At 40.3% G+C, this 24,359-nt stretch overlaps 1 protein-coding gene across 1 annotated transcript; it reads left to right on the forward strand.

The window, feature by feature from the left end:
* The first annotated feature begins 904 nt into the window (after nucleotides 1-904).
* On the forward strand, nucleotides 905-3,416 carry LOC131970520 (uncharacterized). Its single transcript, XM_059331937.1, has 7 exons — nucleotides 905-1,089; nucleotides 1,200-1,336; nucleotides 1,573-1,671; nucleotides 1,764-2,065; nucleotides 2,157-2,310; nucleotides 2,400-2,527; nucleotides 2,671-3,416. Exons 4-7 carry the CDS (start codon nucleotides 1,964-1,966, stop codon nucleotides 2,989-2,991), a joined length of 705 nt encoding a protein of 234 aa, XP_059187920.1. The 5' UTR covers nucleotides 905-1,089; nucleotides 1,200-1,336; nucleotides 1,573-1,671; nucleotides 1,764-1,963; the 3' UTR covers nucleotides 2,992-3,416.
* The last annotated feature ends 20,943 nt before the right edge of the window (nucleotides 3,417-24,359 follow it).

The following is a 24,359-nucleotide window of genomic DNA, read 5'->3' on the forward strand; positions in this document are numbered from 1 at the left end:
TTCAGGTGACGTTATTTTGTTTAACTAACGGAGAAGAGCTAATCGTGTATCTTTGTGTTGGTGTTGGTGTCGGTGTTAGCAGGAGGACTAGGTTAGCCTTCATGATAGGAGGCAGGCTGAGCTTTAGTAACAGTCACCGTGCGGCTCCCGTTGTCCCGGTGGAGACTCGTTAGCATGACTCGCGAGTAGCTAAAAAATCAAAACAAATATTCAAACGCATATTCCTCCATTTACGGAGGAAAATGTTGCTCTACACATCCACGGTGAACATACTTTAAATGATGACATAGTGTGGATGCCTTTTTCTTCTTTTTTTCATAGTACATTATGTTGGTGAAAGTGAGATTTGGAGAAACGCAGAAGTATGTCAAAGTGGCTGAGACTGAAGATGGCTATGATGACTTCAACACATTTCATCAGAAAGGTTGGCATCACGTTTAATACAGTCCAAAATGTTTGTGTAAATTGACTAATTGCTACAATACCTGCTGAATTATGTGATATTTAAATGTCTTATATTATGGAGCTGTGTTTATGATGGCTAATGGTAATGCCCTCTGTGAAGAGATCAAGAAGTAGAAGTTGACCTAAAATGTTGAAAAACAAGCTTAGCAAGCTGGTTATGTGCTTATTTTTCCATTGTTTTAAACCTTATATCTTTATCAGTCATTCAAAAGCTAGATCTTCCACTTGAGACTCAGCTGCACATAACAGATGAATCAGGGACAGAAGTCGATGCAGATGTGTTTGAGGAGCTTTTGCGGGCAGGGAACCTTACTGTTAGGGTGACAACTGAGAAGTCAACAGGTAAGGCTCAGACTTGTAAGGGAAGGAGTGGATCATCAATAATGAGTATTGTGGAGATCTAATTATTTTTACCTTTTGTGTATACTTGTTTAAAAACTGTTTACAGTTGTGCTTCAGCATGATCTTTCATATACTTCGTTGGAGTCACCCATGTCAGACAACTCATCTGTATCAGTGTCAGAAGATTTCTCGCCATTATCCTCTGATTCATCAGATGCAACAGTGATTGTTCAGACAAACGGAGGAAAGAGAACCCATGCTGAACGGGAATCTGCAAAAGAGGTGTTATCAAATATACACAAAGATGTTGTGCAGTTTGTTTTGTTGTTTGACATAATGATGATGATCATGGATGTAGTTGCTAATTTGCTTTCTGATTCTTTATGTTTTAGATGGTGAGAGATGCTCTCCTGGCCAAACCGAGTGGACAGACTATTTTGGATGAATATGATAAAATGAAAACATTAATGGATAGCACAAGGAGACAGTTGGTAAACCTTCTTGTGGCCGACATGGTTGAAATTCATGGGTAAGACTTCAATGATCATACTGGTACTTAATTTAATGTAGTTTTTTAGGAGATTGCATATTATTAAAGCAGTTTATTATTTCATTTCTCCTATTAAATAAATAAAATATTAAAAGACTAAAACATAATACACAAACTGACAGTTTGAGAGAGAGTAAAACTCAATGAAGCTACCAACAGTAAAATTTGTTTCTTTTAAACACTGAAGGAACTGTAATGTCGTGTTTATCTTTCAGGAGGAGCCCACGTGTCTCTGTGCGAAGTAAATATGCTTTGGGCATCATCTCTATATTTCCCAGCCTCAGAGATCCATACTCAACTCATACAATGGATATGTAAGTCTGTAAATTAAAAGCTTGTATATCAATTCACGGAGTAGTAATATGGTCTGAACTTACTCTACGATTTAATGTTTTTAATATTACAGGAACACTTCTATGACCCACAGAGTGGATCTGGCTACTTGGCCTGGAGGATAAAGACTGTTCCACCAGCACACCCTATCAAGATAGTCCAAAGAGAAAGAGGGAGGTTCTCTGCACTGATAAGCAACTGCTTGGTGACCACTGTCATGAAGCAATATCCTTTTTGAAGCATTCAACTGATGAATCAGCAATCAAAGAGAAGATGAGGGCCACTTTTCAGTACCGCCAAACACTGGTTCAAGATCAGCAATGCTCTTCGACAGTCTTGGATGTCTTCCCACGATTCCTCGACATCACTGGCTTGGTAAGAAAGACAACTTCTTTTTATTAAGTGAATTGTTACTCAATGTATACAATTTTAAGTTGTATAAGTATAAATGCATGTTCTTTTGTAGATTGACCAAGATTTCACCATGATGTTTGGAGAGGAAGTGTCGGGCAGATTTTTGGCAAAATGGCCTATTTTCAAACCGAGGATCCTGACAGACTGCAAAAAACTGACTTCTAATGAGCACATTGAAGACCGCTTGTCTGTGCAGCACAACTCAGGTGGGTCAGTTTGGCTCATTCTTCTCTTTAATATATCTCATATATTTACGATGTGAATGTGTCTGATGTTTCTCCTGTTTTTCCCCTAGGCTGGGACAGTGACCTGTCAAGCATTCTACTGTTGGTTCACTTGATTCCCCCTACCTCCAAAGGCCACAAGAAGGGTGCTAAAATCAGCGCATGTCAAGCTGAGGACCATGTTGTGAGATATTTGCAGGTATGCAAATATTCATGTACTTATGCAGTTATTCTGATGATCCTACTTCTTGTGTTGAAGCACATTTTTTATTGGCTTAGTTGAATGAAGCGGCACAACATTTCATGATTTTGTCATGATTCTTATTTACACTTTTTTAAAAGATTGGAGCCAGTGTTGAAACCTTCCTTGCTGGTGTGGAGCCGGGACAGCCCTTCCTCCTGTGTGTTGGTGAAAAGAAGAACAGCATCCAAAGATACTATGTCGTCACTGATCACAAGGCCATCCCTTGCAAGGCACAGACATCCCTAGCAGCTTTCGATGAGCTCTTCAAAGCATACTTCATCTTCAGTGTCAACTACCATGAATCTCTATTCAACTTCTATACGTTCATCCAAACCACAGTTTTTAACATTGACGTGGGAAGTGCCAAGGAAAGTCCAAGAGTCAAGGAGCTAAGAGCATGGTTTTTGTACGACGCTTGAGGTGACAAATATCCTTGGATGCAAATATGTTTCTTTGTTATGTCTGTAAGGCACACCACAAAAGTTCTACATTGCTTTGTCAGCATTTAAGAGTCCACCACAGTCTATATCCTGGAAAGAATACATTTGAAATGTGGACAGCCGGGATGTTGTTTATCATTTTGCACCTATTCAGGTTTCAAGAAGCATCTTGTTCAGTTCCATACAGATGTTGATTTGACTAATACTGCTGACAATGTGGACACTCAGAATGAAGTTGGTGAGCCCTCAACTTCACAGGCAGTCAGTACAGAGTCTCCAATAACTACTGAGCTCTCTGTTGACAATGATCTTGTGTTAAACATGTGTGCTTCTGTTGTAGCACAGTTGCAAGCATCTGGTGTTGCTGAGGGCACAGTCCAAGCATTGGTGGGTTCCATGGAGGAACTTATAAATGACATTCATAAGAAGCGAGAGAGGCAGTTCTCAGGCAGTGGAGAAGTGTTTTGAACAACTAGAAAATCCTTTCTCAACCTTGAACACAAGAGTCAAACGACAGAAATTCTTTGAGGCAAAGTGGGAAATTGTTGAACCTGTTGAATATGTTCTTGGGGTGCGGTTTGATGTTTGCAGGGATCAAACAACTGGAGTTTACAGTCAGGTCCCTGTCACAGATAAGTTTGTGTATACACCCATCCTGGGAACTCTTAAGTCTATGTTCAAGAACACTGAATTATGTGAAAGTTTCTTGCAAGCCAAACATAACGAAGAAGGCATTTATAAAGACATATGTGATGGTTTATACTTCATGAGTAGCATTTTGAGTAGCATTCTTCCAAGAAAAAACATGCTCTACAGATTCAACTCTATTTTGATGAGTTTGAGATTTATTACAGACCCTATGACAAACAGTTTTCTAATGAGATGTGTGAAAAAACATACATTGTGCCACATTGTCATATTGTGTGACCTGTTTTGTGGTTATTGCAAAGCCAATGCTGTTTTTAATGTGGTGTGCTTGTTTGAAAAACAGGTTGATTCAAACTGCAAACTTGTGTGGTTTTCTTTGTAAATTATCATTATTATTATTATATTTAATACTCTCCATAGTGGTAATGTAATTCAATATATTAATTTTATTATTATTTTCATTTTTATAATCATCATTATATTTAACACTCTCCATAATGTTAATATAATTTGAACCTTATTCAGTGTTAATTGTTGACACTATACACCAGTGTTAGGTAAATTCAATACCGATGAGTGTTAAATTTTGACACTATACACTAGTGTTATGTAAATTCAACACTGATGAGTGTTCAATTTTGACACTATACAGAGTGTTATTCTAACTCTGTCACAGTGTTAACTGTTTACACTTTCAAAAGTGTTATTTTAACTCGATTTAGTGTGGACCAATATAGACACTTTTAAAGTGTTGAATTTAACTTGCTACGAGTTGAATTAACACTACCGAATTTGCTGTGTAAGATCAGTGGTTTTACAACATAAATTGGACCGTACATACATGCTATTTTTAGAACGTGCAGTTGTACCGAGAGCCGTGATACATACATACATATGTGCCGTAATTTGTGGTACTGACACACAACCTGTTCTGCCGTTTATGTAGGAGAACCTGTTGGAATCGGGCTTATAACTGGAGGGTCGCCAGTTTGGAATCCCAGGACTAAAAGGTCAAGGACTGAAGTGCCCTTGAGCAAGGCATGTAACCCTCTATACAGCTCCCCGAGAACTGGCTGCCCACTGCTCCTCAGCATGGTGAATTCAAGGAGGTCAAACTGAGGAAGCTCCATCTCAACATGGAGCAGTGAGAAAACACTGGAGTCAGGTTAGAAAATAATTAGACAAAATAAGTAAAAAATAAAGTAAGGTCAAATAAAATAAAAAAGTAAATTATAATAATAACAAAAAGTAAAAAAGCCAGATAAAAAAATATGAAAATAATTTTAAAAATAATTAAAAAGTAAACCATGATAATAAATATATATATATATATATATATATATATATATATATATATATATATATATACACACATATATATATATATATATATATATATATATATATATATATATATACATATATATATATACATATACATAAATAAATAAAATACATTAAAGAGAAGATGCTATAACACTAAGATGCATGAGATCAGAAAAATATTGCAAAAACGTTTGCTCTTAAAAATATGAACAGTCTCTGATGCCCTCAGGTCTTCAGGGAGACTGATCCAAAAACGTGGACCACAGTGACAAAACGCCATGGGTTTCCGTTCTAACTTTTAGTATTATTAAAAGGCCACTCCCAGAAGACCTGAGGGTCCTCGAGGGTTCATAGGATAAATCAGTTAAATAAGCTGTGGACTAAGACTATTAAGAGATTTCTTTAATATATCAGTGTGAGGCTGATGGTTGCTCCCATTCTGTTTGCAGCCTGTGAAACAGGATGAGGAGGCTGGACTCTTATTTTGAAAGCGTTAACGGAAACTCTGTGGACAGCAGTCCCCCCCATCTCTCCTCCTCTTTTCATGCATGTTTCATTTTATTTATCATCTTTTCTCCCTCTCTCTCTCTGTCCCTGCTGTCTAATGTTCCTCTCTTTATGTCTCTACCTCCCTCCTCTGTCTATTTGTTCTTCTCTTACCTCCTGCTCCGTCACACTGCCTCTGCTCTCTGATTTTCCCTGCTGGAAACCTTTGCAGCCATGAATGCTGTTATTGTGGAGCATCAATGCTAATATGCTGCATTTGTCCCTATGGCAGACAGTGATAAGATTTACAGAGACGCAGACACGGTGGCGCTGCTCGCCAGCGGTTGGCACGGCTATAAAGAACGCTGAGTACCATATCAGTGCTAATATGAGGAGCTTGGCCCTGGTGGTAAACAGTTGGTGACATATTTACATACACATAGAGGAGCTGGCAGAGCGCTCAGTGATTGGCTCGGCTATAAAGACATTTGAGGTAGCGGGGTTAGATTTGTGTGATGTGAAAAGCTTCCCTCTGGCGCGCCTGCAGCTTTGCAGCTGATAATAGAAGGAAATAAAACCCTGTAAGACTTTAACAACATGTTACATTTCTTACTTAGGAAGGGAAGTCATATGAACGCTTTAAGTGCACATAAAAGCTTCATTATAGCTCTCAGTGTTTCACTTGTATGTGAGCTGTTTGTTCTCTCCTGCAGGGTCATGAGGTCCACAGACACCCGCTGGCTGACCCCGGACGTCTCTGAAAATACATGTAAATTAAAACCATTTCAAATGTTGTTTGGGTCTATGTTAATTTCCTGTCATGTTTATATTTACAGCTGTGAAACGGTTTGTTTGAACAGAATTAAGAGTAGCGCTGTCTTGTTTTATCGCCCTTGTTCACTGAAAGTTAGAAGCCAGTTTTTCTATCAGGATAGAAGCAGAACAATGCATATCCACCGCAACCAGGCCATTTTTCACCGTGTTTTCACTTAATCAGATTTTTTTTCCAGCATTTTGTTCATTTAAAAATTCAGCATGCGGTTGGATTAAAAGATTCCAAGAAGTTGCTGTTGACTTTCTCTGGTAAAAAAAAAAGAAAGAAATAGCAAAAAACAGACATAAATACCAAAAAAAAGATGTAAAAATGCCCAAAAAAATTACAAAAGTCCTTAAAGAGAAATATTAAAAAAGACAGAATATTACAAAAAAGTAATAAAAAAGCAACAATATACACAAAATTACCCAGAAAATGCAAAAAAGAAAGACACAAAATTACAAAAAGACTAAAAAGTGACAAAAAAAGACACAATTACCAATAAAAGTCATAAAAGAGCAACAAAAGGCACAAAATGACCAGGTAACCAGGTTTACTTTTAGCTCCTCTACAGTCCAGATCTGGGGCCTCATGTATCAAAGAGTGCGTAGCTTTCATACTGAAAGATGGCGTACTCCCAAAACTAGAAAAGTACGTATGCAAACTCACCTCCACATGTATCAAACTGTGCTTATGCCAGGTTCTGCTAACCTTTCCTTGATACATCCCAATCAGCTGGAACTGATCCACAGCCACCAACCACGCCCCGGCTCCTCCTGTAAAAGGAATACGCAGATGACATGCAAATGACTATAAATCGCCAGCATGCCCGCTGATTATCGAAAAAACAATAGCAAATCAACGTGCTGCCACTGCGCGCGAGGTGGACGCCCACACACGTTTTTTCTCCAGGATTGCTGTGCATCTGCAGCGTTAACATCTCCATGTTAAACCAAAGGGGAAACAATCAGCGATTGGGACTTTAACACAGTGATAAAAGCAGGTTATCTGTGAAAAATTAGTGCGCTCCATATTAATCTGAATCAGAAATACTCTTTTGATTCCTGGAGGGAAATTTGGTATATACGTATATAAAAATAGTGGAAATAGCAAAATATAGAGACTTAAGAAAATATACAATCTTAAAAAACACACAGACTTCAACATATTATCATTGCCCAAGTAAGCAGCAGTACGCAGGTGAAATCTAAAATATAATAATTGATTAACAATAAAATCATGTATCCCCTCATATTTAGAATTGAGGGTGGAAAACAGCATTTTTCCTTCATTGTCCGAGAGCTATAAACTGTAAACACAAAGCCAGTTGTGTGTACTTAGAGTTTAGACATGAAACACGTTTTAAGTAGAGCATAAAAGACAGTACTTTCTGGCAAACAAAAGTTTGCGGTGTCCGCACATTCTCACGGCAAGTTCACTTTTCATACATGTGGCGTGTGCGGAAAAAAATAGCGTACGCAGCGTTGATACATGAGGCCCGAGGTCTTGGTTGGATTGAACAAACAAACATGGAGACAGACGTAACGATGAACTGGATGCTTCAAACGTCACTGTGAGTATGTCCATTATTCATATATAGTCTGTGAAAATAACACTATTTGTTTCCGGAGATGTGTGTAGATGGATGGTGTTCACCTTGCACAGAGCTACAGTTTACCTGTCTCCACTCTCTTCCAGCTTTTTGGTATTGATCATCCAATCTAACTCTTGGCAAGAAAGTGAAAATCATGTTTTCCCCAAATGGCAAAACTGTTTCCATTCCTTAATCATTATAAAGTTCACATTTTAGTCAGAATAAAACAGCTTAATTTAGAATTGTTTTGTATTCCACTGAACCTCTATTAGTTTCATATCCCTGTGAAAGAAAGACAAAAGTAGGATAAAAACACATTAAACAAAATAAAAGCTGCACCCCTGCACACAGCTCAGCACAAACTCACTCAAACAAGAGCCAAACACTGTTTCACTGAGTTAATGTTTGGCTGCACTATTTAATGCCCAGATCTGGCTGCTAACCTGGGGACGCTTTCTGCATGACAAAGGGAAAAAACAACCTTTAACAGATGGGGAACATCACATGAGGTGAGGCGGAAATATCAAGTACTGGTTCCATGGAGCACCAACAGAACACAGTGTTAGAGGGTGAAATGTATGAATTCCTTTGGATTCCACTGATCTGTTCCTGCAGACAGACTCTCTGAGGTTTGATGCTGTTGCAGAGACTGACAGCAGCTCCTCTCCACCCTACCGGCCCTCTGTGCTCTTTGTTTCAGCTGTAAAACCACAAACTCTGCCGCCTCCTACAGACGACTAGGTGCGAGAAGCAGAGACATTAAAGCTGACTGTTTAACTTCTGAGTCATTTCAGTGTTCAGAGTCCTCCTCCCTCATGCACACTAATGGAACATAATAGTGATTAAACATGAAAGCTGTTACACTTCAAGCTGCAGGGTCTTGCCACTAAAACCCTGCAGCGCTCAGGAAGTGATGTCATTAATGTGTGAAGTGTCGGGACAGAATAAAAGCAGCAGCCACAGAAATATCGACTTGATTCAGAGGAGAGATGTCTGAGGGGGAGCTGATCTGCAGAGGATCACAGTCTGCAGCAAAGAGATGGATGGTGTTGGGTTCTAAAGAGAGATGTTTCTGATATTTGGTCTGCCCTTGTTAAGACTGACTAAAGGAAAAACACTTCAGTACAAACTGCAGCCTCAAAAACAACAATACAGGCAGCAAAATACGACTCATTTACATGATAATGACCAAAAAAAGACACAAAATGACAAAAAAAGACATAAAATTACAGAAAAGGAGCAAAATTACCAAAATAACTCCTTCTCTTCCAGCATTTCCATAATTTATTTCCTTTACAAGCTGTCTTTTAGAGCCTAACCAGGTAGTTTTCAGACTTAAACCTAGCTCAGTGGTTTTGTAGCCTAAATCCACGGAAACTGCAGCTGAACAGCAGTGAACTGTATAATGTATGTATAATGATGTATATGTGTGTGTGTGTGTGTGTGTGTGTGTGTGTGTGTGTGTGTGAAACGCTCATAGGAGTCTATGGGTGGTGTTGACAAACACTCTGTACTGTCATTTAGGTTGGAGATCTGGTTGAAATGACAGTTGAATCAATGTCAAGACTGTATCAGACGGTTTTTATATGTCATATTCCTCTTATAATATTCTGTATATATCTCTGCATATATTTAAATATATTTTTTTCATTGATGTTCATACCACTACATGCAACAACCTATTTGGGTCAAGAAATTCATAAATGATGTAAATTTATTGATTTGACCTATTTTTGACCCAAATTCAAGATGGCCGTGAATTTTTGGCTCTTTAAATGACTCCTCTCATCATCACTGCTACTCTCATCTGAACAGTCATGAGGTATGAGCTGCTGGGGCAAGGGGGGGAGAGTGTGATGCACTGGGCGACACTTTCCGTTCACTAGTTCCCAGCCGTGACCAATGGGAAAAGGATGCTCTTGCAAGAAACGCAAACAACGTTGCAAGGGTGAAGTCTGCTGTGAAGCGGCACCTCAAGTGCCTGCGTCGCCATAGGAAGCATGTTGAATGCCAGCCAGCAAGGATGAAGAAGGATGAGTAGGCAGTTCAGGACCTGCAGCATGCATGAGGGATTTTGAAGCTGAGCCCTTTGACATCTCTTCACCAACACTGAGGTCGCTACGGTCTGGCCTGGTCGCCTCACCAGACAGGAATAAGAGGCGAAATTTCACTGGAGAAATGATCTGTACACCATCTGGTGCTCATATGAAGGCTGCCCATATGGAGAGATTGGGGCTAGCAGCCCTAGTGGACCTTGCAGAGGGATCAGAAATGATTCAACTTGAGACAGCCCTTGAGAGGAGAGTGACTGAGGAGTGCCTTTTACTCTACAAAGTAGATGGGTCAATGCGCAAGACTGTGAAGAGCAAGTTGTTAGAGCTCTTCATGCTAGACCCAGTTAGTGAAAAACCAAGAGACAACGTTAGCCTTGTGGATATGGGGCTGATTTGGCGGCTTGCCACCCCCACACCTGAAGACCGTGAGTGTCAGAAGCAGAATGGTTCGGAGTACCACTGCGGTGACTACTTGGATAAAATCTGTGCTATGATCTTCTCACGCCACGCCAATGCATACCTCATCATCCTCATTAATGACAAATATGACTTCCCTTTCAGCATCAAGGATGATGAACGTGATCATCAGGCAGCAAAACATCCACATGCGCAAATGTTTTCACCAAGCTCGAAGACAGGTTCCCATGTGCCGCTGAGTTCAACCAATTCATGGTTGATTACGGAAGCAAGGTCAGACTACAGAAACTTGTAAAGAGCAGCTGAAAAGACAAGTTGGTCAGGTGCAGGGTGACATCACATACTGTGAGGGAGAAACGTCAACCAATCTGAGCACTGGTGTAGTTAATGGGGACTATGTCTTCAAACATCCAGAAGCAGATACAACGATGCTCTCTGCCTATGCAAAGGTGACAGCCAGTAAGTACACTGGACCTGTTGTACTAAACTGCGAGTACACAGATGTGTATGTCCAAGCAGCTTATGTCTCGCAGCAAGTCAGCTGTGATCTGCTGATTAAAAGCAAGCATGCGTTAATCAACTGCCGTGCCATGCTCTCAGAAGAGGTTGCAGACATCATCATACCTCTCCATGTGATCACACCTCAGGGTTCTATGGGCATGGGAAGAAGAAGGTGTTGGAGAATATGAAGATAAATTCTGAGGCAAGAGAGCTCCTGACGAGTGGGTGAGAGTCTGAAATTAAAACATGGAGTCAGAGTGGATATGAAGTAATTTGTGTCCTCTCCATCGTTTATGCTGAGAGTGCAGATGTGAGCTGCGGGCAGGCCAGAGCTTCCAAATGGCACAAAACTAAAAAATAAGTGTACAATCCATCTCCCACCCAATGATGACTCTTTGAATCTTCATGTGGAAAGGACAAACTACCTTACATATCGCCAGCTCCCTTATAACCTGCAAGAGCATCCTTATCCCATTGGCCACGGCTGGGAACTAGTGAATGGAAAGTGTCACCCAGTGCATCACACTCTCCCCCCCCCTGCCCCAGCAGCTCATACCTCATGACTGTTCAGATGAGAGTAGCAGTGACGATGAGAGGAATCAGTGTGGAGATTCAACAGATTCAGATGGAGAGTCTTTTTAAGTTAATGTTCAAAACATGTTTGTTAATAAAAAACAACTCCAAACTACAGAATCTTCTCTGTCTCCCTTCTTTCATTGGTTCCACCCCAGACATCTGATGATCTCTATGTAAGTTGTAATTTTACTATCCATAACTGAAATCAGTTTGAGCAGAGCTTTCATTTGAGCCTAATATTAAGGCTCTATGACGATTTTGAAAAATGGACATTTAAAGAGCCAAAAATTGGTAGCCATCTTGAATTTGGGCCAAAAATAGGTCAAATCAATAAATTTACATCATTTATGAATTTCTTGACCCAAATAGTCTCAGAAACCATGTATTATGCAGGACTGTGGTCATTAAAAAGATCATTTTCAGCTCGGCTGACGGTAGCCATTTTAGATTAAGGGCTCTCAAAAATTTTCCCCACATTTTTGAGAGGGGCACCCCGGCTCAATTTCTTATTTAACCCGTATAGATGACAAATCCAGTGAGAAACCAACCTTCGCTCTCCGCGGTCATGGAACTGCTATAGATGACCCAACTATAATGTATGAATATGTCTTATTGTTGTGCCACATATGTAATGGAGCACTCAAAAAGGGAAAGATCCCCCCCTCATGGAAGCAAGTTATAATCTATAATATATAATACCAAAGGAAGGGAAAGATTTATTAGATTGTAAACAATTTCGACCCATCTCAGTGCTAAATCTAGATTACTAAATTTATATGTCAATATTGGCTAGGAGAGTTGCAAAACTGGCCATCTCTTATCCATTTTGACCAGACTGGATTTATCCATGAGAGACAGACCCAAGACAGCTTAAGGAGGACGCTACATATTATGTGGCATATCCTGCAAAACAAGACACAAGCTATGCCAATGGGATTGGATGCTGAAAAGGCGTTTAATTCAGTAAGATGGACCTTTTTGTACAATGTGTTAGATAAGTTTGGTTTTCACCATACTCTTATAGAAGCTTTCAAAGCTGTATATAATAATTTAACAGCAAGAGTTCGCAGATGACGTGCTAATATTTTTATCACAACCATCAACATCCCTAACAACTTTAATGTCATCGATGGATATGTTTGGTAAACTATCAGACTATAATATAAATATCCAGAAAAGTTATGACTTTTAATTTTTACCTACCAGATGATTTGGTAACTAAATAAAACCTGAGTTGTAACAAAAAGTATATGAAGTACCTGGGAATTAATCTTACCCATTACCAATTATTTGAAGCCAATTATATTCCTCTCAACTTTAAAATTAAGTCTGACATCTCCAGATGGAATCACCTACCTTTTCTCAGTCTAACTTAAAGGATTGAATCGGTCAAAATGATGAATTTGGAAGGAAATAGAAGAGGGAGGTTCTGTGGGTCCACCCTTACAGGCAGTAATGGCAGACAAAAACTCTGTAGACCATCATGCAAATAAGGATAACCCCTGGATAAAAGTAACATTAAAAACCTGGCACACAGTAGTTAGGAAATACAATTTAAAGGGTGCAGAAAACATTTTACGTCGGTGTGCTTATGACATGGATTTCATTCCAAATAGGACAGACAATAGATTTAAAATGTAGATGGAAAGGGGCCTTACAGCTTACTGCAGCTTGATACATAATGGGTCTGTGAAAAGTTTTGACGATCTCAAAAGGGAAAATGATTTAGTGAGGCAGGATTTTTTCAGATACCTCCAAGTAAGGAATTGATTAAATATAATTTTGAGAGAGGACTTGGGAAGCATTATCCTGAAGGTTTTTGCCTCAATTTATAAATCTGGGAGTGGAAAGAAACTGATATCTAGATTGTACAAAGGTCTCCAGGACTCCTCAAATTCGAACAGCTTGCATATTAAATGTAGATGGGAAAGGGAGTGAAATTTGGTCATATCTGGGGATGAATGGGAAAATATTTGTAAATTGCAATGGAAAACCACAACTTCACACAGCTGGCGAGAGTTTGGATGGAAAAACATTGTGAGATTTTTTTTATAACGCCTTCTCAGACAAAACATCAAGGTAGTGGAACAAATTGTTTGAGGATGTGTGGTTCAGATGTGGCCAAACATTATCACTTATTTTGGGATTGTCCGAAACTTTCATCTTTCTGGCATGACATTCTTGATTGTCTGGAATACATATTTTTAATGACTATACAATTTAATATCAGCTCAATGTAATTTTTTACCATGGCACTACATATTCAATCAACAGCAGATAAATACCTAATGAAGATATTACTGATTGAAGCAAAGAAAGCTGTAACAAGGAAATGGCTACAACCCAACGCACCGACACTGGAGGATTGGCAAGGAACTGACATTCGCTCTAAAATTACGACCGGAGAAATTTAAGAGTTGGTGGTCAAAGTGGATCAGTTATATAAGATCACGGAGGCCTGAACTGCTTTAAGTATCTCTACTACATGGCTTGGGGTGCCTGTTAGTCTTGGAGGGATGAGTGAATGTGGCGTCTATTGTTCGGGTGTTTCTATTTTGTGCATTGTAGAATGAAAAAGAGAGTAATAGCTGGGTGAATATGTTAGCACAATTGTAGGTACATGATTTTGTTTAACCCTGTGTGTGTATAATGGTGCTGAAATGACTTTCTGTTTCTCCCTGATTAAAAAAAAAAAAAAAGTCTAATTGTTTATATTCTTCTGTTTTATCTATATCTATGTGTCTGTATCTTGAGCTGCTGTGATGACTAAATTTCCCCACTGCGGCATGAATAAAGTCTGATCTTGTCTTATCTTTTTATCAGGTGTACATTATAAAAAGCCAACTTTGTGAATGAGGACTTTCCCGTTGGCATTTTTGCCCTGCCATGTCAAACCATACTCCTTTACTCCTATGGGGTTCAGTTCAGTTTTTAATTTCGAACCTCCATCCAGTCTGGCAACCAGAGAGGTTTCTTAGCCCTGTTTTAGGGATCCAATCACAGAGCGGGGAGGCACAGCAAGACGATGACGCGTACTACTCGGCACTTAGAAGCTTGTAGTTTTCTTACAGATCCAACATGGCTGCTGCAGACGCTAAACTGTCTTTAGCTGTAGATGGTGTTTTAAATAGTTTAGAGCGAAAGTTGAAAGGCGAAAGGTCTCTCGGCGGCTCCGCTGTCCCCCGGCTCGTAGCAAGATCACCGGTAGCGGGGCTATTAGCCGCTAGCGGCGCTAATCACTGGTGCTACCGTAACGGCGGTGATCTCGCTACAACCAGGGGACAGCGGAGCCGGCGAGAGACCCGCAGCAGCTTGTTTATTGCCCATAAAATCAGTGGATGTGTGTGCCTGAATGACATGAGGGGGAATAAAGCGTGAAAATAAATAATCTTGCAGAAAGCGAGAACTGGAGAAGCAACGCAGCAAGCAACACTCTCTCACAGACACACACACAACAAACATCCATTTCTGTTGCTCTACATACGTCATCTGGTATAACTGATACGATTGGCTAAGAGCTACCTACAGACGCTTTTGATAGACATTCTAAGCGCCCAATAAACGGCTCCGGAGGATCGTAAACCACACCTCCTCTACGGAGAAATGAACGGCTGGTTTCCAGACTAATAGTCTGGTGTTAGCCAGGCTAGGTACATACAGAAATGTCTGATGGTTTGTCAGAGTTCAGTTCGGGTAGATCTGTAAGCGTGTCAGGAAGCTTGTACAATTATGCATTTATTCCTGTTTATTTAAGTCATATTAGGTCTGTGATATGATATGATAATATTTAGCTTCAGACGATGGGAATTTTACTGGTCAGAATGTAAAGGAAACAAAATGTGTGAAACCTCTCATTTCCAGCAGCTCCTCTGATCGCTGTCAGGTAAAGATAGGATCGGAGATACAAAGCTGAGCTGAGTTAAACTGAGTCTAGCATGCATGTGTATCCGTAAGGGGCTTAAAGTTCCTCCAGTGTTCTACCTCCAGTCCTCCTGACTGGTTTGTGTCCAGCAGACCTGCACAGGGACGATGGACTACCTGAAGTCTAAGCTGCTCAGCTGGTCCCCAACACTGAGCCCAGACACCCTGCCTCATTCTGCTGCTATCTAACAATATAATTCTCTCTCTCCCCATGCTCAGGACCATAGGAGCTTCTTCTCTACGTCTGCAGGGAGTCTGATCCTGCTTAGGGCTGCAGGGGGAGACCAGCCAGCAGCTGAATCTGCTGCAGGAAGCACAACTGGTGAAAGGAACATTTATCAGCTTCCCACCTGTCCATCACGCTCACACTCATTATTCATACAGTCATCTCTCTTTGTAGAGACGTTTGAATAATAGATCCAACATGCTGTCCGGCACTGATGGTGACGCCACCGAGGTGAGGTTTTTGTATCCCAGTTAGAGGAGGCAGACAACAAAGAGGGAGCAGGAGAGCTGGAGATCAAACACACAGCAGACCGGCTACGACTACATGAATACAGAGAGAGGGGCTGAAGCAGAATCAATCAATCTCTGATGAATTCCTCTAATGTGGGTTAACTGGGCTGACACCACAGCAGATACTGGGGAGACAATACACAGGACATTAAACCTTAAATAACACAATGCTTAAAGCATAAAAACACTGAGTCTGATAGTGAGAAACAAGCTTCTGTTAGTGGTTGGGGTGCAGTGATACAGTCTGCAGGATTAGCATCAGAGAGAACAAACAGCTAGAAGCATCATCAGCATAATCAAGGCAGAAAAACACAGATTGTGGACACAGGTTAGGAAGGCAGAATGCATAGATTATGCTGCTGATGAGGTCTTGTTTCTTCAGTATGAGCCGGATCCTCCTGAGGACAGGAGCTGCTGGTTTTCATCAGACATGTGAAACCTGGTCTTGTTCCAGGGTTCGTACAGTCATGAAAAATCTTGAAAAGTTATGGAATTTGAAAATGCAATTTCTAGGTCCTTGAAAAGTTATTGAAAAACAAAATCCTCTGTAAGGTTTTGGAAAAGTCATTGAAATATTGCTGGATAATATTTAGAATGTGTAAAATAGGCCTATTAAAAATAATATAATAATCCTTATACTGTAGTTTTATGAGTACTTTTGGTACCTTTAATTGTCGGTGCCAGCTATTTTTAGAACGGCGGAGCAGAGCCGTAAGCTGCTCAGAGCTATGCTATGGAGGCTAATCGGATTTCTTGGTTTCCCTCATTAAACTCATCAAATACACAATCCCATAACGCCAAAACGCTCTGGTGGACAAGTTGTGACCTGCACATTCATCACACTATGAGAAAATAACAGAACGTTACCAGACGGAGTTGTTTTAGAGCAGTGGCGGCTCCTGACAAATTTTTCAGGGGGGGCAACTGTTCTGACGATGACTAAGGTGACCCGTTTCAATGGGAAAATGAATAGGCAGCAAGAGAATTGCCACATCTTGTTATTTTCTGGTCAACTTACATAGCAATACCAAATGTAACAGCTACAGTGAAAAGTTACATCCAGGAGTCTTCAATTAATAAAATTACCTTGGCTCTACAAATGAAGATCAACAGAGAGATAAACTGTGAATCAGTTTACCTTCAAATATCTTTAAACATGGATGGATATGCTTGCTCTACCATTAATTATGAAGGGGACTACGTACAAGTCAAAAACAAGTATAAGTCAAAAACAAGTATTTATTTACAGTCCTTTAAAGTATTGTTTTTTTAAATTACAAATAGATGTAATGTAACATTGTAACAAATAGATGAGATAGATAAATCCAAATGAAGGGGTAGTGAATTCAAATTGCTCAACACTGCACAAACAAGTGTTTCTAATATTTTGTATGTTAATGGAGTGGACAAAATATTAGGAACACCAGTCAATATAATGCACTCTCTAATACTCCACAATCATCCACTATGACCTCAGTAATAAACAAAGTAGAATCACCTTTTGACATCATCAAAAACTGAAAATGTATACGGTAAATTACATTAATGTAGATTTTATAGCAGAGTTATTGTATTGCATTGAATTAAGTTACACATGTGTACTTAATAAAGTGGCCAGTGAGTGTATTTATGACAAGGTTCAGTATTAAGAAGGATTGAACAATATTATTGTATCTTACCTTATTGCCTGCACACTGCTTGTGAAGCTCTGAAGGGCACGCTTGATGAAGACTGCATCAATGTCCTTCTTCTGCAGCTGCTGGTACAGCATGTCAACGTGAGGCATGATCTGATGAAACAGCTGCAGAAAAAACTGGAAGTCCTCATCCTGCAGCATCCTCAGGAAGCCAGATGCCTCCCTCACTGTGGTGCTGTCAAATGAACCCGATGTCGTAATGGATTCAAAACACTGCATGAGGTCATCAAGGTTCTCGTGCAAAGTGTTGACGATCCTGCTACTGAAGTTCCATCTTGTGGATGAAGCTCTTGGCAGCCTTCTTTCAACGATCTGGTCAAGTATGCTGGTGCATTTTGGTGACCGGGTGAAAAAAGTGGCAATACCGCACAGGTCGGAAAAGAAAACTCTCACTGCTGGGATGTGAGAAGTGGCCTGCTGCATGATCAGATTCAGCTGGTGTGCATAGCAATGCACATAATGGGCATTTTTGAAATGCGCACGCACCTTCTGCTGTACACCAGCCTTCTCTCCTCTCATCACACTGGCTCCATCATAGGCTTGCGCAATGAGTTTCTCTCTTTCGCCTTCAGAAAAAAGACCGTTCAGTCTGTCCATAAGCACACTAGCTATCGACTCAGATGTTGAATCCATAACAGGTAGAAACTCTCCTGCACCGCATGTTTTGAGTCGACATATCTCAACACAAGCACCAGCTGCGTCTGTGTTGAAACGTCGGTGGTCTCATCCGCTTGGATGGCAACAAATTTAGCGGACTTGACCTCCTCCGTGATATGTCCTCTGATGACCGCTAGCATGCTTTCCAGGAGCTCATTCTGCACGGTCTTTGACGTCCCCTTGAAAACTGTGGCAGTTTTCAAGTGCTCCTCAAACACCTCATCCAGCGATGCCACCAAGTCAACCGAGCCACGAAAAAAGCCTGGGTTGTTGGAGCCCTCACTTTCATCTTTCCCTCTCAAAGCTAACTCAAACACGCCACAAAATTTGACACAGTCGATGAGGCGGGCCAGGATGTGCCGGTTCTTGCTCACCTCATCGTTGTGACAACGAACCGCTAGCCTGTAGCTTTCATCCAGCTGCATTGCAATGTTCACCCGCCCAAACACAGAAAACCTCAGACAACTGTCCATGTGGATCTTAGAGGACTCGTGTTTCTTCACCTTTTCGGACAGATGGTGCATGTCGGTGACTCCTGTAGTTGTCCATGCGGTGGTGTCTGCCGTGCTGCCATCAGGATGAAACAATGTGCAAGAGTAGCAGAACAAAGCGTTAGCTGCTTCACAGCCAGCTAGCCAAGTTTTCCGTTCATACCAGCTCCGCGAAAATCCCCGGTTATATGATTTCCCTCCCTTTGTAGAAACTTGTTTTATGTTTAAATTTGGTCTGGGAGGTCCTAATTGTTTAGTTGCCAATTTTTCTTCGTTACTACGACGACTGAAGGGGATTTCTTTCAGTGAAATGATAGAGTTGCTCCGTACACTTGCCATGATGTCCTTGAATGCGACTTGCGCGGCAGTTACGTAGTCTATGCTCACGTTACGTATGACGAAAGCACGTAAGGGCGAGCCCTCCCGGAACCCATAGAGAATGCATTGTAACGACTGAAATATGAAAAAAACTGACATTACATGAGAGTCAATGACAGCAGTCAGGGCGATTTTCACCCTGACTGAAATTGCCCAAAAAGGGGCGGTACTTCATGAAGCACAGCCCTACGCTGATTGGATAATGACATACAGAGCTGCTCCAACTGTCTAGAACTGTCACAACCGCTATAACACTGTAAAGAATATGATAGAAAAAAAATTCCTCCTTTTCCCCCTTTGGTGGTGCGTCGCCCGATCGCCCTTATGAACAAGCCGCCACTGTTTTAGAGGTAAATTCATGTAAAACCGCTGATGCGTGTTGCCTTCAGGGACAGTTTGGTATTTCAGCAAGCGGTCTCTGCATTTGAATGTTATTTTTATTTGTAAAGTAGATCGCACTGCCAAAGAAAAGAGAGCACTTTCGATCGTAGCTTAATCGCCTAGCAACAGATTCGACCGTGATCCATGATCACATACGCAACGGATTCAACACAGGAGACGCAACTGTGGCCGCCGCCACTAAGTGTGCATAATGTCAGCAGCTGATCATAAACAAAGCAGCATGGCTAATTATAATAATAAACATAGTGATCGTGAATTAACCGTCATCACTAACTGTGCATAGATTTTCCAGTGCTTGTTGTAAACAACCAGAGATCGCTAAGTGAACACCTCCTGCAGCAGCAGCATACACACTGTACTGCTACAGAGCTAACTGTTAGCCTGTTAGCTATTAACGGCCCGTGGCTCGTTAACAAACAAAAGGAAACTGAGAGAATAGAAGCTGTGAAGGTCCTCTCAGCAGTCAAAATATATAAAAGGTTTATTTGAAATAATAAGGAAAATAAAAACATCTATTGAAAAGTTGTGTAGATGCTTGAATTTTTTAGAGAGTAAAGAAGCTTTGAGAAAAAAAAATCGAAAAGACAAAAAAAAATGCAATAGATTCAATAGAGCAGCTGTTTAAAATTGTAAAGTTAAGTTAAAGTTAATAAGAATTCAAGTTGCAATTAAAACATAGCAAGGTGTATCAAATGTGTCTGTGGTTTGATTTAGAGTCACCGACTACAGTGGTCCGACTGAATGCGTTAATTTTTTGGTCTTGAAAATTCATTGAAAGGTTACGGAGAAGTCATTGAAAAGTTATGGAAAACCATTGCTAAAAAAGTGTACGGACCCTGTTGTTCTTTTACAACCAGATCCCCAACCTGAGCGTCTGTCAGCTCCACCCATAGACTCCTATGAGCGTTTGGTGGCTCACAGTACGGAGCGGAGCGTCACACTGTGTCATTCAAAAGACACGTACGGTTCACTGCTGTAAAAAAGGTGCAGTTTCTGTGGATTTAGGTACAAAACTACTGAGCTAGGTTTAGGACAGAAACCTTCCTGGTTAGGCTCTAAAAGACAGTTTTAACAGGAAATAAATTATGTAAATGCTGTAAGTCAAGTAGTTACCAGGAATGTGGGAGCCACAGAAGTTACGGAAGTTATAACTTACATAAAAAGTGTTTTTATGTTGTTTCCACGTGGGACATGAAGACTGTTCTCCTGGTGAACGTCTCCATTTGTTCAGTTCAGGCTGAATACAAATACGCAAAGACAGATGAAATGCATGAAAGAAAATATTTATTTTCACAAAAATGCCCCCACACGTTTTTAATGTTTGAATGAGAAACATCACACACACACACACACACTCGGACAGAGAATCACATGTTGCTGCTGAGGTCGGAGCAGCTGAGGTGTAAATGCAGCCTCGCTCTCTGAGGAAAACCTTTCTGTGATACACACTGAATAATTTATACTGTGGAGGCTGGTGGAAAGTGTGTGTGTGTGTGTGTGTGTACCTGTACTCAGTAGGGCAGCAGGTGTGAGCCCTGGCAGTCCATCCATGATTCATGTGCAGCATCCTGACCTGCAAACAGGAGAGAGAGGCTTGTGTGGCAGACATAGACTGTATAAATAATGGACGTAGTCACCGTGACGTCACCCATAGGGTTCTGAAGAGTGCAAATGAAGCTTTGTGGGCGTTCCCCCAGTCGCCATCTTGGCAGGGCTGACTCCGCCCAACTCCCTGTGATTGGCTAAGAGCTTGAGTGGAGGCGGGCTCATGCACTGAAACACGTTCACCAAGCAAGATAGCTGAGGCTAAGGAGCTAGGCTATATGCTACTCTGATGCTACGGATGCTACATAACGGTGCATACCCTTGCCGCCGGTTGCCGCCTTCTCAGTTATCTTAACCAAGGTAAGTTAAAACAAAAACTATACAACGAAACTTGAAATAATAACGACCTGACATTTAGACTGATATTATATTACTCATTATATATGCTCATTATTTCATTGCATTCTGTTAAAGTTGGTTAAACTACATATTGTCGGCGATTGCAGCAATTTGGCCGCGAATCAGAGTGATGCTATTTATTACCGTTTATTACATAGGCATATATATATATATATATATGTGTGTGTGTGTGTGTGTGTGTGTTTGTGTGTTAATGTTAGTAAGCTAGCTAAATTACATGTGAGGTTACTGGTAGCCACAATGTTCTTGCTATATATGTTGTATTGATGATGGCCTGCGTAATTTTAGTCATAATTATTATCGCCGGGATTTATTGCTGATTTTCAGTTCAGATGCACCAGTGCATAACAGCTATGCGTTTCATTAAAGCTTAGAATGCTTAGTGGTTTTGACAGTGATAAAAGTCCGCGGGGGGGTTTATTTATTCACGTGTACCGCCATTGACAGCACTGTGTGTGATTATTGTCATAATGAGAGTGGAGAAAGAACGGTACTTCGGTGTTTCTTACAACATGCATATTTATTTCAGTAAATCAGTAATGGCAGCGAGTGAGATCTCCACCAAAGCTGCTCCACTCCGGATAAACCGTAAGTACCAGTTTTTGTTAATTAAGTCTTGACAGTTGATATTACATTGCCTGTTAACTTACTTTCAGGTAAAGATTCAATATAAGAAACATGATCAGTTTATTCAAACTATTATGCGTTTTTATAAATTAAACCACACTAACAGTATTTTAAGATTACCTCTACTTTGAAAACATAAAAATGTTGGTTATATAATACATTTATTACAACAACACTACAATAATATATAGAAAATATATATTGATTAAAATGCATTTTGTAGATTCCTTTAATCAAAGTACTAATACCACACTGTGAAATTACTCCACTACAAGTAAAAGTCCTACATTAAAAACTTTGTAAAAAGTGCAAATGTATCAAAATGTACTTAAAGTATCAGTAGTAAAAGTTAAATGCAGAACTTTTACTTGGTGTGAGTATTTCACAGTGGGGTATTTGGTATTTAGTGCCCCCTGTTCCATCTAACAGGTGAGACAATAGTTCTGAGTCACCTTTTATAGGTAGCTTTATATTTTTCATTACCTGGTGCAATCTATTGCTGTAATTTATTTTTGTCCCACAGCCACCGTATGGATTGTTGGGGACAGCTTTGTCCGGCGTGGTGCCCAGAGAGCAGCAGAGACATGTGGAAGCAACCTCGGCCTACCTGACGTCCACGTTTGCTGGTTTGGCTGGGGTGGACTGCGTTGGAAAGGCCTTCTCCCCTTCTTCGACCACTCCCTGCGAGGAAGAGCAGCCCCAGACTACCTGATGATCAACTGTGGCGGCAACGACATGGGGGAAACCAGCAGTGTCCAGCTAGTCAACATGATGGAGGATTTGCACCAGCTCCACCACCGGCACCCTGGGATGAAGATTATTTTTTCTTCTTTGACCCAAAGGTGCCGGTGGAGGGCTGGTGCAAATCCAGGACATATGGACAAGGCCAGGAGGTTTGTCAACAGTGTTATGGCTACATTTGTCCGTGGATTATATTGTGCCATGATTGAGCACTCTAACATTAGACAACAGTCCTGGGATATTTTTGGCAGATAAAGTTTATCTCACACCTAGTGGAAATTATATGTTTTTAGGGGCATTGGCCAACTGCCTGAAAGACCACATCCAAATGCAGTGAACTGCTGACAGTTTGCAGTGTCACTGCTTTTGAATTTGGCCTTTGGAACACATTTTAGGCATTAAAATAGCCCTGACTGTCATGGCTAATGTTGACATTTGTTAAAAAGTAAAAAAAACACAACAAATGTAGCCATAACACTGTTTCCTGTTCTGTTGCTCTTCCTCTATTCCACCCTTTATCCCCTTCCCCCAACACACTGTATGGTCTGCTGCTCTCTGGGCCCTTGTGTTATATGTATATATTGTTATAAATGTTATATTTTGTATTAATAAATGTTTATATGTTCTCCAGTTCTCTTTACTGCTGACAGAAAATATGTCAATTGAAAAGACAAGCAAATCACACAGTACTATACAAAAACATATTAATAAAACATTAAGATTAAAATTCAGCAGAGCCTGTCTTGGTTGAAAGCCCACTCACCACGGCAAGGTGCAGGCCAGGAGTGGGAACATATAACACGAGACAAACATACAAGAAACTAAAACGTATGGGCACAAGACATAAGGAGAAATAAAAGAAAATATGACAGTGGAGAACCTATTCAGAGAGTGAGCAATTGGGACAAAAAAAATATGCCAAATGTTTGATAATCACTAGTAATGTGAATGTGATGACCATCGATAAATAATAGAACAGTCTGACAAAAAAAAAAACTTTACTGATAATGAAAAATTATTGTGTGAATGTGAATGAAACGAACATTTTTTTAATGTTTTTTTTTTTTTACTGAACTGCACTTACCTCAGACGAACAAATCCAGAACTAGCTACATGAAAAGTAACTGTAGATAAACTGACTGGATCATTACCTCAGCAACACTTGATAAAAAAACTATTTTGTTAAGTGTAAAAGAGAGAATATGAAAAATGCAAACTTATTTTAAATGCTTTTATGATTTTTTTCAAATATTTTTATTTTTATATGTGAACTGTTCTTAACTAAGACATAGGATTTCAGAAACTATTTACATTAAAAGGGACTGAAGGCTAACTGACTGTCAACATGAACATGACCAGGAGGTTGCATATGTAGTTCACATGAGACATAGTACACTGATCAATATCAACCTAGGCCCCGTTCATGCAGACTCTAAGCGATATTGAACAGCCTCATATATGCCAGTAGTATATTTCTTTCTTATTTTCGCAAGCCAATAAATATAAGTGTAGCTCTATGTACAACTGCATTTTTTGC

Source organism: Centropristis striata, chromosome 4, assembly GCF_030273125.1.
Source record: "Centropristis striata isolate RG_2023a ecotype Rhode Island chromosome 4, C.striata_1.0, whole genome shotgun sequence".
NCBI classification, from domain to species: Eukaryota; Metazoa; Chordata; class Actinopteri; order Perciformes; family Serranidae; genus Centropristis; species Centropristis striata.